General features: G+C 38.9%; 1 protein-coding gene across 1 annotated transcript; it reads left to right on the forward strand.

The window, feature by feature from the left end:
- Nucleotides 1–75: 75 nt before the first annotated feature.
- On the forward strand, nucleotides 76–14857 carry LOC147323508 (cadherin-related family member 1a). Its single transcript, XM_086303904.1, has 17 exons — nucleotides 76–253; nucleotides 697–792; nucleotides 1149–1294; nucleotides 1387–1437; nucleotides 1705–1794; nucleotides 1937–2023; nucleotides 3244–3360; nucleotides 4805–4948; nucleotides 5036–5114; nucleotides 5243–5343; nucleotides 6391–6594; nucleotides 7233–7385; nucleotides 8044–8208; nucleotides 8876–8943; nucleotides 10259–10487; nucleotides 11161–11415; nucleotides 13418–14857. The coding sequence occupies exons 1-17, from the start codon at nucleotides 193–195 to the stop codon at nucleotides 13958–13960; spliced, it is 2589 nt and encodes an 862-aa protein (XP_086160030.1). The 5' UTR covers nucleotides 76–192; the 3' UTR covers nucleotides 13961–14857.
- The last annotated feature ends 5929 nt before the right edge of the window (nucleotides 14858–20786 follow it).

Genomic DNA, 20786 nt, shown 5'->3' on the forward strand with positions numbered 1-20786 from the left:
TGAGAGCAATGTGGTAGAAGATGTGTGCAGAGAGAAGGGATGCGTCACTGGATTAGTGCCTGAGACGCTGTCCCAGCCTCTTCCTACTTCTGAGCCTGCTGAGACGCTTCAAGAAGGGCACGACACTCACTGCTCGCTTTCCCTCCACCAAGCCTTCCACATGAGCCAGCCAAGCCTTACCTCCCCACCAGGATGAAGAAAGAAAAGAAAACACATGCTTTACTGTTTCTCCTTATGCTTCACTTCACCTCGGGTAAGGCTCTGCTTTTCTTTTACTGTCTTTGTTGTGTGTGGTTAAGACTTCTTGCCTCGCACTTATCTGGTTAATCCTCTAACACAGAGAGGGCATGTCTGTCTTAGTGTGGACTTTCATGTTGCTTGTACTTCATAAATTTCAACATGCAATGCCGTTTTTGTCTGGGTCTTAATACTACAGCCTTATTATTTCTAATTTAACTCTTTTCTCCTCCCTGCTTTCAATTCCTGCCCTTGTTAGCAAGTGAGTGCAACTCTTCTCACTGTAAAATAATAATTAAGGAGAAAAATAATTTGATGTGGTGAGAGACATTTGTGGGGTTTGTACAGTGTGTGGAGCAGCTTCCTTTTAGATTAGGTCATTGTTTTTCTTTTATATCTCTCTTCTGCTCAAATAATGTGAATCGTCTTTTTCTTTCTTATTTTTTTTTTATCACAAAGGGCAATCAGACTATGCTCCATATTTTTACGATAATGGTCCCAGCAGTACAAATGGAAATATGGCCTTGTTCAGCATCTCTGAGGATACACCCGTTGGTAAGGCTCCCGTAAAATTACATTTTTTTAAAAAATTATTATTGTTATAATTTAATATTTTTAAGTTTGGTATAATTTGAGCATGTTTTTACATTTAGTGTAGTTTGAGATGTGTGTTTTAAGTGCCTAAGTGTTGTATGAAATGATCTCACATGGTGCTAAGGCTCCAGCTAATCGCTATAAGATCTTTTGGATTGTGACGTACATCACAGTCTTACGGGAAGAAAACATTATGGGTAGAGGCTCATCTGACCTAACCTGTCAAACGTGCCTTTTACACTAGTGCTGCATATAGACATGTCACGTTTCTGCCCCATTTCAAAGGTTTTGTCCCTGTATGTGTTCTTTTCTCATAGGAACACAGATATATGTCTTGAATGGCACAGATCCGGAGGAAGATCCAGTACGATATGGTCTTGCTTTTGAAAAGGGCTCTACAGAATATTTTAGAGTGGACCCAAAGTCAGGAAATGTGACTCTAATTCAGGAGCTCGACAGAGAGGTAAGCATTTTAATAAAGACTCCTGGTTTGGAAACACACAAACAAAACCCCCACTTTGGCTCAAAGTGATGTGACATCTTTATTTTTCATAGAAACAAGATGAAATCTCAGTGCACGTGAGCATAACGGATGGCCGTAATAAAGTAAGCTCTATAAGCTACAGTGCAATTCAGTTTACAGTCACATTTTAATACTGCAATTTAACTGGAAACTCTATCATAAATATTAGGATTAAATAGTACTTCAAAAAAGTGCCATGACAGCCTGTAAAATCTATTTAACTGTGCATCATGACATTTTCTCTGATCGCTATTTAGATTATTTCTCTGCAAACAATGTCATTTTTTTTATAAGCTGTAGCAAAAGCAGCTGTTTTGGAAATTTGTAATTGCTTTTCACATGTGTTTCAGGTTGTTGAGACAGTGAGAGTCTTTGTCATGGATACCAATGACGAGCCACCTGAATTTCTAAATTTGCCTTTTATTATTGATATTCCAGAGGTATATTATATAAAATAACTATACAGTTACATGCATGCATTCTAGAGTGTTTTTTCCTGAATGTAATAAAAGTGTTAAACTAATTAAATAATCAAAATTCAATAATGTTTGAAAATTATTGAACTTTTTGCTCCTTTCCCAGGACACTGCTCCAGGAAGTAGCATCTACAGAGTCCAAGCAGTGGATAAAGATATGGGCTCAGGAGGAAGTGTTTCCTATTATCTACAGGTAACTTCACAGCCTCACTGTAATGTGCTTTTGTTACCATGGCAACTTCAAAACAACTTGAGTAGTAACTCCCAAATTGCAAATATTTTTGAAGTTGAATTGAAGTAAAGATGCACAAAGTCACCAGTAAAATTCAGGCACGTTAAAGAAGCTGTTGTGAATTTTAAGAAGTTTTGTTTAAACTCAGGTGAAAAATGCCAGCCACATATCACAAATTAGAAACTATATAATGCACAAAGATCCAAATATCATACTTGATTAATTCTGGCTACTGCATCTATGTTTACTGAGCCATCAGTCAGAAAAAAGCACTCTCCAAAATATAGCAGCTAGGCTTCTACGGCAGCACGTGCGCTGAAAAGTGACCCAGTGTAACCTAGGCTAAAGTTAAAGCTTTTTTTAGCCGCGTTGCACATGGCGTCCAGATGAATACTGAGTTGATTGTAAGAGAGTACTAATCACAGAGAGGGCTCTTTATAGCTTTACACCTCTTTACATCTTCAGCTCTCTTAACTCTCACATCCTGGAATACTCCCTGAAGTCTGCCAACACCTTTATCCTCTTAGAGCCCAAAATGTATTTAAAACTGTTAACAAGTTGGGTTTTTTTCATAATTTTAGCATTTCATTTTTTTCATATCTTAATTTTTCTGTTTGTTCTAGGTTTTTTTTTTAAGCTCTTCTATGGTTTGATTCAATTTCTGCTTTGCAATCCATTTAAAAATCAATTACATTTTTTATTACCAAGACTGCAATGCAAAATAAGCAAATAGCAACACTTTTAACTAGCGTTGTATGACCCTAACACTCAGGGATAACCAGAGGTCGACCTGACATCACGAGCATTGCGCGTGATGGAGGGAGGAAAAGGGCATATGAGTGATGGGACAGTGATGCAGGGAAAGATTAATCTCATACCATAGAGCAGTCTGGAAATCGTGTTACTTTAGTGGATTAAATTTCAATTACATTTGAGCATGGCATTGAAAGCTTAATAGGGGCTTAGGTTTGGTCTGGGCCAACAGCTGACAGCACAGTGGTTGTTAGTCTCCATGTGTCAATTGTGAGACAAAGCTACCCTGAAATGCCAAGGTTAAAATGAGCCAGGCTAAAATTGATCGGTACCATATCAGAATTAGCTTTATTGGTTTTCATTGCTAAATTTAAGTCGAAATAAAGCACTCCTACTATCTTTATTAACTGTGACTGTTATATTACCAGACCTCCCCATTCACCAAGTTCACCATTGATGGACACAGTGGGATCCTCAGAGTTAAACCTGGTGAGACTTTGGACTTTGAGACCACACCAACGCATTTTGTGACAGTAGTTGCAAAGGTGAGAGGTCACTGTGACACTTTTACATTTGGGTTGTGCCTTTATTTGCTTAATCAAATGGTCTTAATACATGTAAACACAGTAAGTAGCTTAGTTTGCAGGTATTTCTGTCCTCAAATGTAAAGGATTTTCAACTTTAAAGTCATGTATTTTTGACATGCAATTGCATCAATCATGGGGTTTAAAAAAGATAAATGAAATTGCAGTTTAAAATTATTTAATTCTAAGTAGAAAATTACATAAAATCTAAAAATTAGTTATTGGAGTTTATCAATAACATTCCTTCTGATACAATTTGTTCATATAGAACCAAATCCTGCATATTGTAAAAAAAAACAAAACAACAACAACAACAACAACAACAACAAAAACAAAAACAACATTATACTAAATACACACATAACATAATTATGTTCTATGAGCAACCCATTGCAGTGACTGAGAGGAAAACTTCCTTTTAATATGAAAAAAAAAACCTGCTGCAGAACTAGATTCAGAGTAAAAGTTGTTTTACCTTCACTGATTTGGGTGAGAGAAAAGCAAAGAGTGAAAAAGGGGAACAGGGAGCTAAAAAAAAAATCTGTTGGGAAGTGGTGAGATTTTAAGTTGCTGGTCTGCTGACGCACTGAAAGTCCTGCTCCCAAAAATAAGTATAATTTATCACTGTGAATAATAGTTGGTGGTGAAAGCTAGTTTATTTTTTGTAGCCTCGGCTCTGGCTACTTAAATACCTGGCTGTGTAACATTTAGTAGATAATCCAGTTATTAAAAAGGTAAAGCTATGATGTATAAAAAATATTATATTATAGTGTTCCCAATTAAAAATGAATTTCATTGCCTAACTTTTGATTTTTATTAAGGTGCAAGTTTTTCCTAGGTTTTTTTGGCCTTTTTCAACTTTAGTCGATAGACACAGTGAAGATAGGACAGGAGAACAGAGGCAGAGAAAGAGGGGAAGACATGCAGCAAAGGACCTTGGGTTGAACTCGAACCCGGGCCAGCAGATCTCAGTTGTATGGCACGTGGTCACAAGCTCAATGCACTGAACTAAAGTGGCAAATCAGACAATAATTGCTTCTAAAATTATACTAAACCATGAACATGTATCTAAAATCTTATGCATGTTCTTTCTGCAGTTTGTGATTTTTAGCAAGTTAAGAAAAAACAAACTCTTAACTTTTTCAAGCAAGACATCTCTTTAAAGTGCAAGTAACATAGCATTTAGGTTAGAATACTAAAAAAATGTATATTTTTGGTTAAACTAAATTTTTAGTGTTTTTTGTGAGCTGGCTTCAAGCTGTTGTGACAGATAACATGTAGCAGAGATCCCATAATCCCAACATGGCCGAATGTAAAATAAACTTAACCATGTCTTTGATTAAATATAAAGGGTTAGCTAATTATGCCATGTGGTAACTTTGCTTTTACCTTGTTGTTGTCACAGGATGGAGGTGGAAAGTACAAGGGGAAGCATCAGGTGTTGACTTCCACAGCCACAGTAACAATTAATGTTATTGATTCCCAAGACATGCCTCCATACTTTGTAGGAACACCATATTTTGGATACATCTATGAGGTCTCTGTTCCTGTAAGTTCTTGTCGCATTCACTGAATTAAATTTGATTTCAGTTATTGCTTTTGTCTCCATTGTGTTGATGTACTTTTTTACTTCTAGGGCTCTGAAATATACACAGTGTACGCTAAAGATGGTGACCAAGGCAATCCTAACCCGATACATTATTCCATTATTAATGGTAAGAACAATAGCAAAAAGAGAAAAGTGCAAGATTTAGTTGCTTGTTTGTAAGGCAAAAGTGTGTTACTGTGTCTTCTTTTAGATTATGATCAGATTTCAAACAAAACTTCTATCAACACCTTTCAGGTAGTGATGGTGTGTTCGACATAAATAGCACAAGTGGTTGCATCACCCTGACAACTTTTCCATCTTTGCTGAAAAATGAGCTGTATGAAATCAAAGTCAAGGTAACAAGTTATTTTCTACTTATCTTCATTTTTAAAAGAAACTTTTCACCGCAGTAGCTTTTGAAACCACCTTCAGCAGCCATAAGTTGAACGGATAGATTTTTTTCTTTGTACGACTTTATTAGTCTCTCACATGGTTGTGGATAAAGTTTGGTCCACTCTTTACAATATTGCTTCAGTTCATTGAGGTTTGCAGGTATTTGTTTATGCACAGCTCTCTTAAGTGCCAATCAAAGTATCTTAATCAGTTTTAGGTCTGGCCTTTGAGTGGGCCATTACAGCACCTTGATTCTTTACCTTTTCAGCCATTCTGTTGTAGATTTATTGCTGTGCTTAGAATCATCATCGTGGTCCATGACCCAAGTTTGGCCAAGCTTTGTCTGTCAGGCAGCTGGGCTCACATTTGACTCTAGAAAGTATAGAAAGGAGTTCATGGTTGACTCAATAATTGCAAGGTGTCCCAGTCCTGTGGCTGCAAAACAAGTCCAAATCATGACCCCTCCACCACCGTGTTTCACAGTATGAGGTGTTTGTGATGATATGCTGTGTTTGATTTTCACCAGATGTAGTGTTGTGGATTAAGGCCAAACATTCACTTTGATCTTGTCTAGCCAAGGGACATTGTTCCAGAAGTCTTGGAGTTTCTTCAGACACAACTTTGCGAACCTAAGCTGTTCTGCTATATTCTTTTTAGACAGAAGAGACTTTCCTCTGGCAAACCTTCTAAAACATGTTTGTCAGGTTTTGCCCGGCCTTGGGGCGTATTTTCTGGGATGTCCACTCCTAGGAAAGTTGCTACATTGTGTTAACATACACCTGAATGCTCCAGACCAGCAAAATTCCAAAACTTGTTATCGTACAGAGGTGGTCTCGCTGATGATCGGTTAAATAAATGCATTTGATTAGAATCATCTTGCTGCTTCTTCTTCTGCTTCTGGAATAGTTTTTAACAGGACTGCATAGAGTCCCATGAAAACCTTTTTTCACCGGTGCTTCTTACTCTCATTGACTATAATTTTATTTACTTGTGTATTTTTTAAACTGAAGGCATCTGAGATAGGCCCAAACAATGAGCTCCAGGACTATGATGTTACCACAGTGACTGTCCGTGTGGTTGATCTCAACAACCATCCCCCAACCTTTTATGGAGAAAATGGGCCACAGAACAAATTTGAAGTCACCATGTATGAGCATCCACCTGCAGGGGAGATCCTCCGTGGCTTCAAGATCACAGTCAACGACTCTGATCAGGTACATGAATTCCCAAATTGCAAATATCTGATTCATTCCTTGGACATGCAGCAGTGTGCTATTACTAATCAATAACTGTGATCAAAGGTGGTGCAATAATATTAAAATTTAAAGAATATTAGCCAGTTGACAGATCCATTTAAAGAAATTACGTACAAAGTTAACTAAATATGTGAAAACAAACGTGTTGTGCAATAATGCCGCCCCAAAGTTGCAAATATCCAGCAAAAGTATTGAAAGTAAAAATGTCACTCACTATGCCACCATGGTTAGTCTCCTCTACCTGTTTATAATAGCTCATGTAGCATTACATGACACTCTTATACTCTTATTTATGTGGTGGCAACAGCTCAGGAGGTAGCACAAGTTATGTTATAATGTTAATAATAAGTTGGTGGTTGCTCCAGTCTGCATGCGAAATCCTTGGGCTAACTGCAAACCCCAAGTTGCATCTAATGGCGTGTGAGTGTGTATGAATGTATGTCAGAAAGCACTTAAGCATAAAAAAGTGTTTGTGTGAATGGGTGAATAAGACATGTTGTATAAAGCGCTTTTAGTGCTTAGGTAGAGTAGAAAAGCGTTCTAAAAGAACCAGTGAGTTTATGTAATGGATTTCTGTATTGTGCTGACATTTTTAGGGAGCAAATGCCAAATTTAAACTGAGGCTAGTTGGGCCGAGCCGAGTGCTTCGTGTGGTTCCCCAGACAGTCCTGAATGAAGCACAGGTGACCATCATTGTGGAAGACACATCCGGCATCGACTATGAAAAGGGGCCAACTCTCTCTTTTAAGGTGAGGCGCCGTATGGGCAATATTACAACATTACAATACGTTATTATTAACAAGTGTCGAAGAAATAATCCTGTTAGTTATTTTACTGGGTGGGTAATCTCTTTTGGTTACTAGGAAATATGATTTTGATTAATGGCTTTAGCCCATGAATTAACTGCATTTTCATTAACTTAAGCTTTGCCTGTATACTAATACTTTGTGAATGTTGCAACATAAATACATAGCTCACCTTTTGTAAACTGCCACAAAGATAATTTACTCCAATCATTTGTGCTTTGTAAAGGACCCAGGCTAGAAATCCATCTATCAATATGACTGTAGATAAGCAATAACAACATGAGCGCCCTAGCAAGTCTCTGATTTATTTCACTGACTGCAGTGACATTAATTTTAAAAATCATAAATCAAATCTGAAAATATTTTCTTTGCTTGGTTTACAGTTTCACAGAGTAGCCAGTGTGGCTTTAGATATCTGTATATCCATGAACTCATTGATTATTCATTCATTCATTCATTTATTTGTTCATTTTCAGGCACAACAAATACCTATATTGAACATAAAATGCACAAAACAAAAAACAAAAATTGCCTGAAAAAATTATGAGTTGACTAAAGCTTTCAGCACTAATTTAATCACTCTGAGTGTGTCTTCCTGCAGCTCCTGGCAGTGGAGATTGACACTCCCGAACGGTTCAGCGCAACAGCGGACATAGTGATCAACCTGCTGGACACAAATGACAACATCCCTAAATTCACATCTGAGTATTACATCGCCAGGGTCCCTGAGAACTCTCCTGGAGGCTCCAGTGTTTCATCTGTAACAGTGAGTCAATCACAGTTAAACTCAGCTTTAACCTGATCAAAGTGATTATATAATCCATCTTTCCTCTATTAAATGCATATTGCTCAGCACAGTTCATTAGATAAAAGCAGATTGGTGCCAGACAAAAACAGGCTTAGCGCTCTCTTGCTTCAGTTTGCTACTCCTGGTTATGAAATTTGTTATCTCCATGTCACAATCTGGCATATGTCCTATGTTACTCCTCATCGAGGGAGATTATTAAAAAATATATTGGCACATTTGTCCCTTGCTTGTCATCATACTGTAGAAACCCTGCAACCAGGCAATGTGTCCAAGTTAAGCAGTGAGAAGTAAAAAGCTTAATTTTGCTTCAAGGTTAATCATGTTGACCGATGCTTGCTGAACATCCCCTCGCAACACACTGTATATGAGCTTAAGACTCTATCTAGTTGTCCACAGGGGGTTTTAGTAAAAATAAATGACACAATAAATTATTTTCAGTCACCTTAAAGTAATCATATTTATTTAAGTTACATATCTATACACTATTATGATGTCATTTTCCAAATAAGTAATTAAAATTTTTTAAAGTGTAATTTTTTAATATTTTGTTGTGTAAGCATGAGTATGTATGTGTGGTATGTAGGAGTATGTAGGTGTATAATCGCCTTCCTTTTTTTCTCTGTAGGCAAACGATCCAGATTCCGGGTCTTGGGGTGAAGTCAAATATACGATTTATGGATCAGGATCTGATTTGTGAGTATAAACCTTTCATTGCTGCCAATTTAGGTTCATTCTGATCAGATCTTTAATTCTGGCATTTCCACAAAATGCATTTCACAGCCTAAAGTTATTTTGAAAGTATGAGTCAAAAATGCTCAGAGGCTCAGGGTGTTTAGTGCCAGCAGGACACTAGTCTTGAGTCATCTTTGTGTCTTTGATGAAAGAGGTAAGCGGGAAACTGGTTTGATCGGCCCCTCTGCTGCACAAACAGCTCGCTCTAAAATGGCTGTAAGATGCTGGCTAATCTCCTAATTGGATTGGTAGGTTAAAAATAGAGAGCCTGGCCCATCTCACATAGGCAGAGCCAATTAATATGCAATGTGACAGCTGGAGCCACAGAAACGGCAGCTTTGAGAAGCAAGGCAACATACAGCGAAGGGAAAGTGAGAATTTATGCCTGTCTGCAGGCTGCAACCTGAGTTAATTGTGTGAAAGTTATCAGTTCCAAGAAAACTTGTGAAATTTCACAGCGAAAAACAAGACAGAAAAGTCTGCTGAATAAAATGGCTGCATGCCCAATGTTGAACTAGAAGGCACTCAGAAAGCTCCTGGCAAGCTTTAAAATGAGTAAACCTGCTGTGTGTACGAGCAAGTATTTATTCCTTATTGTATCCCTGAAATTGTTATGAATGTGTTTTTAGGTTAGAGAAATATAACAGGTGGTAAAAAAAATTAAGCCCTACAGGGTATAGTCAAGCTCTCCTGATTAGTGATCACTTTAAAACAACCTCTGGAAAGTCTGAAAATCTCAAATATACATTCACAATGTTTGAAATGACAAAATAGTTAGAAGCTTTGTGGTTCCAGATCCTCAGAAAACACAAACAGTGTATAACAATAAGAACAAAATTGAAAAAAAAAACTTGGCAATTATTGTGTAAATCAATATTTCTCTACAGATGTACATATGCATTTCATATGCTGGAGATCTGTCTTTAAGGAAGCAACTCATTAAACATATTCTCCCTGCAAATCAGGGTTCAGGATTTTTCACCCAAACAAATAAGCATAAGCAGCAAAAATGTACAAGTTTGTTTTTCCTACACGTTTTTTAAATCAACTGGATTAACATCTGAAGCCTTACAGTACAACACGTCTGTCCAACGATGGCTGTAAAGTTGTTTTTTATAGCAAAGTGTGAGTCATGTAGAGATTCACAGGGAGCAATGAAAATCTGTCACTTGAGCTGTGAATTACGATGCCTGCATTAGAAACGCCTGGTTAGTTGAGATGAAGCTAAATGGACATCTGTGGTTGTGACTCATGCACTGTGTGATCTGAACTGCAGGTTTTCCATTAACGCTTCATCAGGCCTCATCACCACACAGCCCTGGACCAGCCTGGATGCAGAGGTCAGGTCAAAGTACAACTTTTATGTCAAGGCTGAAGATTCAGAGGGGAAGTACAGCTTGGCTGAAGTCTTTGTCACAGTCACTGACATGAACGACCACGCGCCAGAATTTGATGAAGTGCTCGTGGAGAAGACGATGATTATTGGCACGCCTGTCAAAATAGAGGTACATTTTGCTTTGAAATTGATCTATCTCGTCTCTTTTAGCTTAATCTGTGATTCTACTTTCACCAAGTTTCAGCTTTTTTGTTGTAAACTGAATGTTTTGGGAGCTTAGATAACAGTAAACATTCAATGTATTGAGCTTTGGTTCTAGAAAAGTTATGATTGCATAATTTGGCATCAAAAGACTAAGATTTTGGTGTGTAGAGCTTTCTAAATTTGTTAATATTCCATGGCTATAAATACAAAAAACACTATTTGCGCCTTTCTGATAAAGACTACAAAAAACAGCTGTTTAAAATGTATTCAGTTGTGTGGATTAACTAGAAACGTGTAACTAAATTAAATAAAATTTGATTTCAAATCTAAGGAAAATCTGAAGCCTGTAGTGGATATTCTGCATTAATACCTGGTTTAAAACACTTCTTATAAAGTAATCAGTGTGACTAATTAAAATTATTAATAGGGAAACAACAATTCCATAGCCAAGTATACGGATGATAAATTGACTCATCTTAAAATGTATGCATATATGTGCCAAAGCTAGGTTAAAGAACGACATATTGCATGCAATATGTCAAATCTAATGCATTTTACAGAAACATCACAGCCTAAGAATAAAGATTTATTCGTTTACATTTTAACTAAACGCTATTGATGCATGATGCTTTTTACAGGCCGTGGATGAAGATGCGGAGTCTCCAAACAACGTCATTGAATACTCCATCATGACCGCAGATCCTGACAATGCATTTGACATCAATGCTGACACTGGCGAGATCAAGCTGAAGCCTTATATTAAGTCTATGGAGATTGTACAGAACATCACCAAGCAGAAGGACTGCAAGTGGTCTGTGGTGGTCGAAGCCAGGGACCGAGGCTCTCCGTCCTTCAGCACAACAGCTGTGGTCAACATCGATATCACAGAGGCGGTAAGACTTGTTCCGACTCGGAGCATGCTTGCAGTGCTTCCTGTCCCAGAGCTGAGCTGTAGACGTGCATTTTAACATGAGTCAATAGGGACTGTTGCCATGCTACTATATGCTTCTGCTAAATCAGCGTCCTTGTTTCAGCTAGTCACATTTCACTAAGTTCATCTACTTTAAAGGATAACACTGGTAATTTCTTATAGTTTATTTAAAGATCAGAACTAACAATAAAGTTTCCTACTAAGAAGTGAAAAAAAATCCATTAATACTAACTGGACTATCAGGTTCTGAATGCAATCTAATTTGTGGCTTTAAATATGAATTATTACAGAGTTTTAAAACCAATTAACTCTAAATTTGTAGCTTTCCCTTTCAGAACAAAGTTTTATCATAAAAAATTATTTGGACAAAAAAACAGTTTTAACCATTCTGGGATTGATCCACTGAACAGTCAAAGGCCACTTCATTAGTTACACTTTTTCATTTACTGGTTAACACAAATATTTAATCAGCCAATCATTTGGGCTCACCAAATAAGACAAGAGGAGACTCAAAAATGTTGCCTAAACTGATGAGTCACAATTGTTGCTGCAGCATCCAGATGGTGGGTCAGAATTTGGCATGGGCAACATGAATGCATCAATCCATCCTGCCTTGTCAGCAGTTCAGGCTGGTGGTGGTGATGGTGGTGTAATCATGTGGGGAAATTTTTTGGCATACTTTGGGTCCCTCAGTACCAAGTGAGCATTGTTTAAACACCACAGCCTATCCGAGTAATGTTACTGCGCATGTCCATCCCTTTATGGCCAATATGTACCCATCTTCTGATGGCTGTTTCCAGCAGGATAATGTGCCATGTCACAAACCTCAAATCATCTCAAACTGGTTTCTTGGTCATGACCTCCACAGTCATTCAATAGAGAACCTTTGGGATATAGTGGAGCAGAAGATTTGCATCTTGGATTTGACACCAACAAATCAGCAGTAACTGTGTGATGCTATCAAATCAATACTTAGCTCTGAGGAATGTTTCCAGCACCTTTTTGAATGTATGCTTTGGATTATTACAACAATTATGAAGGCAAAAGAGCCAAAGCCAACCTAGTGCTGGCAAGGTGTGACTAATGATGTGGCCAGTGAGTATATATGGTCATGGCTACACATTTTACTTGTTGATGGAAAAATTCACACTCATTTTGATCTTTGAAATATTGATATAAACATTAGCATTATCCTTTGAAGTTTTTGCTCATTTGCATTGATCCATATTTTTCTAATACTTTTTGTGTTTTCATCCTGAATCCATTATTTCACTCTCCATGATGTTTTTGGTTCTGTTTGTGTGTTGTGTATCGTGCTTTTCAGATAAAAGGTCGAGTTGTTTCATACTTCATGGGCCTCAGCAAGCGTCCGCTGACTGTTTTTGGAATTTTTTTGAGCATTCTCACGTCCCTTGTTTTACTAACAATCTGCATATCCACCATCCTGTACTGTAACGCAGTGAAAAAGTCCAGAATCAACCCTGAGAGTAACTACATTAAAGTGGTCCGCAGAGTCAAGTGAGAAATAACCAATGCCTCTCCTTCATTTTCATTCATGAACATTAAAATAATGTTTACTGGCTGGGTTAGGTCTGTAAAAGAGTACCGGTGTACATTGAAAGAAAAGTCTTTTTTATTATTTACTATTTTTACTTCCACAAACTTTTTTGGTCCCATGAACTGGTCATTATTATTGTTTAGCCCTCGTCAGTCAAAGAGAAATCCTAATGCATCGCACTGCCAGACGCATTCCTAAACATTAGAGACATATGTAGTTGCTAGCTTTCCTGTATTGTAGGGCAGAAGATGGATGTCTGGGTGCGAGTGTGAAAGTGCTAGAGTGTTCATAGACATGTTGTTTGGGCCTCCTCTGTCAGTGCTTTGGCATCCAATTTCATGTTTGCATGCTTTTGACAAATACTTGGAATTCAGGTTCAAACTGTTTTATTTATGCTCTTTTACAGACTCCTCTCAAGGGGCCTATGGCAGCCTTTTTAATGAAAAGTAGGGACAATCCTTTAAAAGCTCTAGGCATGGTCACTTTTATCATTAGTGTTTTGGTAGGAGGGACTGTCTTGATCTCTACGGCTATGTACATGCGCAACTCAAAGTCCAACAGGATCATGCCAGCACGCCGCATCATTAAGAGGCGACCCAGGGACCAGCAGCCTTGGACCTTCAAGATACCTGTTATCAAATTCACCAACCCTGGAGAAAAGTTCCTCATAACCAACCCGGAGAGCAGCCTCCAGCAGGAGACAGGTAGCCCCCGGCTGAAGCCTCCACCTCCCATTGCTCCCTGTCTTCCGCCTCCACCTCCCTCTAACGTGCGGCCCAATGAAAGGCTGCGTGCAGTCCCAACAATATCTGGCGCACTGGCATCCAAAGGCTCCAAGAAGGCTAAGTCCAGCCGCCGTAAGGAGGGAAACATCAGCTCTGCTTTAGTGTCGGAGCTTAAAATGAAGCTTGAGCAGAAAATACACGAGAACAACCAAGGTTATTATTAACTTTAATGCACAAATATCTTCTTTGATGGCTCTTAACTCACTTCATCCGAGTTCTGTGTGATGATGAGGTTACGTGAGCCTACCTTTATGTTATTTACAAGCAAACAAAAGAAGAGAGTGGTTTACATAATTATGTCTTAAGACAAGATAGAAGTGGGCTGCAGTGTATTCTCAGTTGACCTGCTTTAGATAAAAACAGGAGACAGCTTGAGTCAGCAGTACAGTACTAGATAATTCACCACACTGCCATCTTGAGGAGGATTATCATTTTAACATTAAGAAGCATTACAAGAAATTGAAAGCTGAGAAGTTGCTCTTTTGTATGATGAAAATGTGCCACTGTAGGTTTTCACAGTAAGAGCATCTTACTTTTATTTTGTTGAGTGAGTAACTGTAGAAAATGCTTTTATATAAGTGGATGTGGATCTATTTTAATTGTACAGCACTGTAAACATGGCAAAACCGCAGCTGTATCATGATGCAGTAAATACAGCAAAGTCAAAATTAGACCGTCTAACTCCTCTTGAAGGATGTTGTTGATAAAAATCAGTCATATGCTTGAAATTTTTAAGCTCAGATTACTATTTATATAAGCTGCTTGGACACTTAATTCATATGGGTATTTAAATGTAGTGTCAAAAATGTAGGGTCTTTGCACTGCTACTTTCCAGGTTACTTTTAAATGCCTTCAAATGTAGGCAAATACAGTGTCATCACTGCAAGAAATATGATGTTCTTGATTCTATCTTAGCTTACTATTGTAAATAAGTTTAGAAAAACTATATATGTTACATATAAATAACACTTGCCTGGTATTTCAAAGTAACATATTTGTACTGTCTTTGTACTGTCTTGATTTTGAATAAATATTCAAAAATATCTTGGTCTGTGCTCAATTTTGTCCTGGTGGTTTGATGTAGTTTTTTAGTTTTTTGGGGTTGTGGTAAAGACACAAAAACTAAGACACTGATTAAAATAAAGAAAACAATACATACATTATTTTTACACAGCAACACTGTCCCCATAGTTGAAAAGTTCACTGCAAATAATGCATTGGCTTAAGTGGACTGGCTTAAGTACAGCGCTTAATTTTGATGTTTTGGTACTTAGAGTTTTTATGGTTAATCTTGCCTTATGAAGATCATAGCAATGCAAGGGGAGGGATCACTAGTGCAAACAAGCGTGGGACTAATGTCAGTCTGTTATGTAATGTAAATCACAATGTTATAGCAGCTGTGCTTTGTTAGTCTCTTGTTGTTGTTGTGAATTTCTAATGTAAATGTCACTGTTTTCATGGCTGAGGGTGGAACTCAACCTGGCTATCGATGAACCACCATGACTAATACTACAGCAGTAAGTGGTAACATGTGGCCACCCTTTCCATGTCCAAATTCCAGTACAGTTGTAGCCATGGGTTTGACCAGTGCATAGAAGTCTTTACCTTCTTTTAACCCTTGTATGGTGTTCGGGTCTGTGAGACCCGTTTTCAGTTTTTCTCAAAAGAAAAATTAAACAATTAATTATTTTTTCAACCTGAAATTCATTGGCTTTGGCTTATTTTCTGTGAAGAACATGAATCCGAACTAATTTTCAATGACCTCATACTGTACCTCCCCCCACGCATTTACATTACATACAAGGTGTTCGGGTCCACTGGACCCAGGCCTAATAAAAGTGTTGAAAGTGCAGGTCCTGTGTTCCCACACTCTGTCTTCCTCCTTTCTGGTGCTGCTGATGGTGTTTTCTTCCCCTCCTGCTCCGCACAAAGTTGCAACATTGTTGAAAATTCAACTATCAACACCGTCTGCTCTTACATTTCCACACATTTTACCCTCTTTCTTGAGGGATCCAAATTTTATTTTCTCATACCCTGTCCCACCTGCAAATTAGGGGCATAATACTATAAATAAGACTTTGCCAGTGTGGTTCTTTATCACAACTGATCAAGATGGCAAAAGATTATCTGCTGCGAGGGCCATCCAATTGATTTTGGAAGAGAGAGTGGCTTCGGATGATGATGTTGACAAAGAGGTTTCAGAATATTTCACATTTCTGAAAATTTAGAGTCTGACAGTGACTTTGAAGAAGAGGATGAGGTTGAGCACCATTTAGTAACAAAACGAAGACGAGCACCCCATCTGCAGCCAGCTCCAGGACCAGAACAAGCCCACCAGACAGCAAGTGAAGAAATATGGATGTCAATAACTGAAATTGAATGGTCTTCTTGCCCAAGAAATGAGCCACCCTGCAGAGCTGTTACTGTGATAAGCCAGGGCCAACACGGCTGACAGTTACTCATGTGCAGGACATCAAGTCTTCATTTGAGCTTTTCATCCCAGATTACATCCAGAAAATTATTCTGGATTGCAGTAATCTAGAAGGAAGGTGTGTTTTTGGAGAGAGGTGGAAGGAGATGGACCAAATTGATCTGCAGGCCTACTTTGGGGTTCTTATCCTTGCAGGAGTTTTCAGGTCCAAAGGGGAATCCACAGAATCCTGTGGGATGCAGAAACCGGCAAGAACCTTTCCGTGCATCAATGTCTCTGGAAAACTTCCACAAAATTTCCAGGATTATCCGTTTTGATAGCCGAGACGACAGACCAGCTCGACGGCAGAGAGACAAGCTAGCTGCCATCAGGACAGTGTGGGATAAGTGTGTGCACCACCTACCCCTGTTTTACAACCCTGGGCCTAATGTCACCATTGATGAGCAGCTGATCCCATTTAGTTGTGAAACATATTGCTTCACGTGTAAATGTGTTGTCTTTCCACTCACTCCACTTGATTATAACTGATTTATGTTTTTATAACATTTTATAAAAATAAAAAATAAAAAAAAACGAGAAGCACATTAATTCATAAATGTGATCTAACAAAGGTAAAGGGAAAAAATTAACCATGTTTACTGTTCATATGGCTTGTAATTGGGATGAAGTAAACATCTGTTGAGTAATTTAACATAAAATTGTTTGATAGTGTTAATTTGGAAAGCCAAAACTCTAGCGGGTCCACCAGACCCATGAACACTGGCTGAGTAACAAAAATATGAACACCACACAAGGGTTAATTGTTGAGCTTATTGGGGTTATGATGGTAGGTTGTCTACCTCCATCCTATCCCTAGCACTCTCTGACATGCCAATCATGAGTATGTTCTCCTCCACTCTATGGTCTTCTTCTGTTCCTTCTGTCTAACCTTTGCTCAATATCTCCAGTATCCCTCCTCTGCACATGTCCAAATCATCTCAGCCTTGCCTCTCTAACTTTGTCTCCAAACTGCTCAACCTGAGCTGTCCCTCTGATGGACTTGTTTCTAATCTTGTCCGTTCTAGTCACTCTCAACTAAAGTCTAAGCATCTTCAGCCTCACCACCTGTCTTCTTGTCAGGGTCACTGTCTCCAAACCAAACATCATAGCAGGTCTCACACCCCTCTTGTAAACATTCCCTTTCATTCTTGCTGCTATCACAATTCACCCCTGACACTCATCTCCACCGGCTTCATGGTGCCTACACTGTCTTCTTTATCTCTCGTGTGCACTGTCCATTGCTTTGAATAGCCGATCCCAGGTATTTAAACTCATCCAACTTCACTATCTCGATTCCTTGCGTCTTTACCTTTCTACCAGCCTACCAGGTTTCAACGTAACTTTATTCTTTCATGAGTTATTTACAAGTTTCTGACCACTTATAAAATGTGTTCAATGTGCTGCCCATTGTGTTGGATTGTCAATGCAACCCTCTTCTCCCACTGATAGCAACACCGCAGGAGAAATGCCAGCACAGGCATCCAGTATCCGTAGTTTCAGGTGCTGCACATCTCGTATCTTCACACCATAGACAATCGCCTTCAGATGACCCCAAAGATAAAAGTCTAAGGGGGTCAGATCAGGAGACCTTGGGGGCCATCCAACTGGCCCACGACGAACAATCCACTTTCCAGGAAACTGTTCATCTAGGAATGCTCGGACCTGGCACCCATAATGTGGTGGTGCACCATCTTGCTGGAAAAACTCAGGGAACGTGCCAGCTTCAGTGCATAAAGAGGGAAACACATCATCATGTAGCAATTTCAAATATCCAGTGGCCTTGAGGTTTCCATTGATGAAGAATGGACCCACTATTGTTGTACCCTATATACCACACCAAACCACTCTCCAGTGACGTGCAGCGAGTGCTACGCTGTGGGTTCTTGCTGAATGAAGCTAGGACAGCCACTGATGTTTCTTCATTAGTGACAGTTTTCTTGCATCCACATTTTGGCAAATCCAACACTGAACCAGTTTCACGAAACTTAGCAAGCAGTTTGCTAACTGTGGTGGTCTCGTCGGGTGTCTTGCATTGAAATCTGCTGCAATGACCCGGTTATTGCATTCACCAGATATCAACACAATTTTGATCCGCTCCTCACGTGTTAACCTCTTCGACATGTCAATGGCTGTGAACAAAGAGAAACTTGTAAATAACTCATGAAAGAATAAAGTTACGTTGAAACCAAGCACACCATTGTTTTTCTTGTGACATTACCAATAAGTTTGATGTGTCACATGGCCCTCTTCCTATTGAAAAAACAAAAGTTGTATCCAAGATGGCCGACTTCTAAATGGCCACCATGGTCACCACCCATCTTGAGGAGTTTGCCCCCTCACATATACTAATGTGCCACAAACAGGACTTTAATATCACCAAACATTCCCATGTTATTACGGTGTATCCATATAAATGGCCCACCCTGTACTTCTCCAGGCTTTCTTGCACCTGCTCCCTACTCTCACTACAGATCATAGTCTCATCTGTGAACATCACAGTCCACAGAAACTCCTGCCTGATCTCATCGGTCAACCTGTCCATCACCACTGCAAACAAGGTGCTCAGGGATGATCCCTGATGTAATCCTACCTCCATCTGTTACTCCAATAGCACCTTTCCTCACAGTCTTGCTACCCTCATGTATGTTCTAAAAACCATGTCTTCACTCACTAGTATATTTGCATCTCTAACCTTATTCACTTAATCTACTGCACATCCTTTCCAGCTCGATTTCTGCCTCTAGCCAACTAGTACAAGTCCTTTTCAAGACTTTCTTGGCTTGGTTTTTTCTCAATCTTTCCAGAATGTCTGGAATGTGAACAATTTCTAAAATACTTTACTGATAAAATTCTATCTCTCAAATCCTCACTCCCCCCAGTCGTGAGCCTTGCTTTCACTGGAGAATGTGCTTCTACTTTTCATCAGTTTGAGCCAGTGTCACTCTGTACACTTAAGCAAATTGTCAAGCAACTGAAAATTACTAGTTCTGCATATGAACCTCTTCCGTCTCGCATTGTGAAGGACGGCTTTGATGTAATTGGGCCCAGTATTCTATTTTTAATGAACTCATCATTGTCTTCTGGCTATGTTCCCTCTGTTTTTAAACATGCTATAGTGCAACCTGCTCTCAAAAAAAGGTGTCTTGACCATTGTGATTTTGTTAATTATAGGCCGATATCCAAACTTCCTTTCCTCTCCAAAATCCTAGAGAAGATAGTTCTCTCGCAACTCCAGGCTTACCTGGATGCGCATGACATCTGTGATAAATTTCAGTCTGGTTTTAAACCACGCCACAGCACCGAAACAGCTTTGCTGAGAGTCCTTAATGATCTTCTCTTAATTACTGATTCAGGGCATTCTGTTGTATTAGTCTTATTGGATTTGTCCTCAGCTTTTGATATGGTTGACCATAATATCTTATTAACGAGGTTAGAACGCACTGTGGGCATTCGGTGTGAAGCCCTTAACTGGTTCAAATCATACCTTTTGAACAGGTCTTTCTCCGTTACCTTGGGTACTTATTCTTCCTCAACTGCATCCTTATGCTGTGGTGTGCCCCAAGGCTCTGTACTTGGCCCAGTGTTATTCTCATTATATATGCTCCCCCTAGGCTTAATCTTTCTCGAGTGCATGAGAGAAGTCAGAGAATGGCTTTCAGGCAATTCCCTTATCCTGAATGATAAGAAAACGGAAATTGTGGTGTTTGGCAACCATATCCCTTGGGGCCTATTAGCTGATACCTTTGGTTCCTTTGCCACTTCTTTCTCTGACTCAGTTAGTGACCTAGGTGTCCTGCTGGATAGCTCTTTCAAATTTAACAAACAAGTGTCCTCAGTAATCAAATCTAGCTTTTACCAACTGCGCCTTATTGCTAAGGCTAAGCACTATGTTCCTCATAAAGATCTTGAAAGGCTCATTCATGCTTTTGTGACTTCTAGATTGGATTACTGTAATTCTCTCTCCTTTGGTCTTCACTCCGCTCTCCTTCACAGACTCCAGCTTGTCCAAAATGCGGCGGCTCGCCTCCTGACTGGCACTAGAAAGCATCACCCCTGTTGTTATTGATTTGCATTGGCTACCCATAAAATATTCCATTGAATTTAAAATATTGTTGCTCACCTTTAAAATTATAAATAATTTAGCCCCTCGTTATCTTGTCGATCTTCTTAGTCTATATGTCCCTGGGCGAGCCCTCAGGTCTTCAGCCCAATTACTCTTGACTCAGCTTAGATCTAGACTTAAATCTAGGGGTGACCGTGCTTTTGCCCTGGTTGCACCTAATCTGTGGAATAACCTTCATCGCTATCTGTGCGTCAGACTCCATTTTATCTTTTAAATCCCGTTTAAAAACTCACTTATTCAACATAGCTTTTCCATCTAGTTAGTGTACTTATTTTATATTTGGTTTAATTTTTATTTATGTACTTTACCTTTTAGCTTTATCTGTTCTTAGTAACTTTGTTCTTATATTCCCTTTTATTGCTGTATAATTAGTGCCCTCAACCTGATGACATATGTG

This window comes from Aulonocara sp. 'chitande type north' Nkhata Bay, linkage group LG8 (assembly GCF_057382095.1).
Source record: "Aulonocara sp. 'chitande type north' Nkhata Bay isolate Kocher_YH1m ecotype deep benthic linkage group LG8, A_spYH_male_GT1.1, whole genome shotgun sequence".
NCBI classification, from domain to species: domain Eukaryota; kingdom Metazoa; phylum Chordata; class Actinopteri; order Cichliformes; family Cichlidae; genus Aulonocara; species Aulonocara sp. 'chitande type north' Nkhata Bay.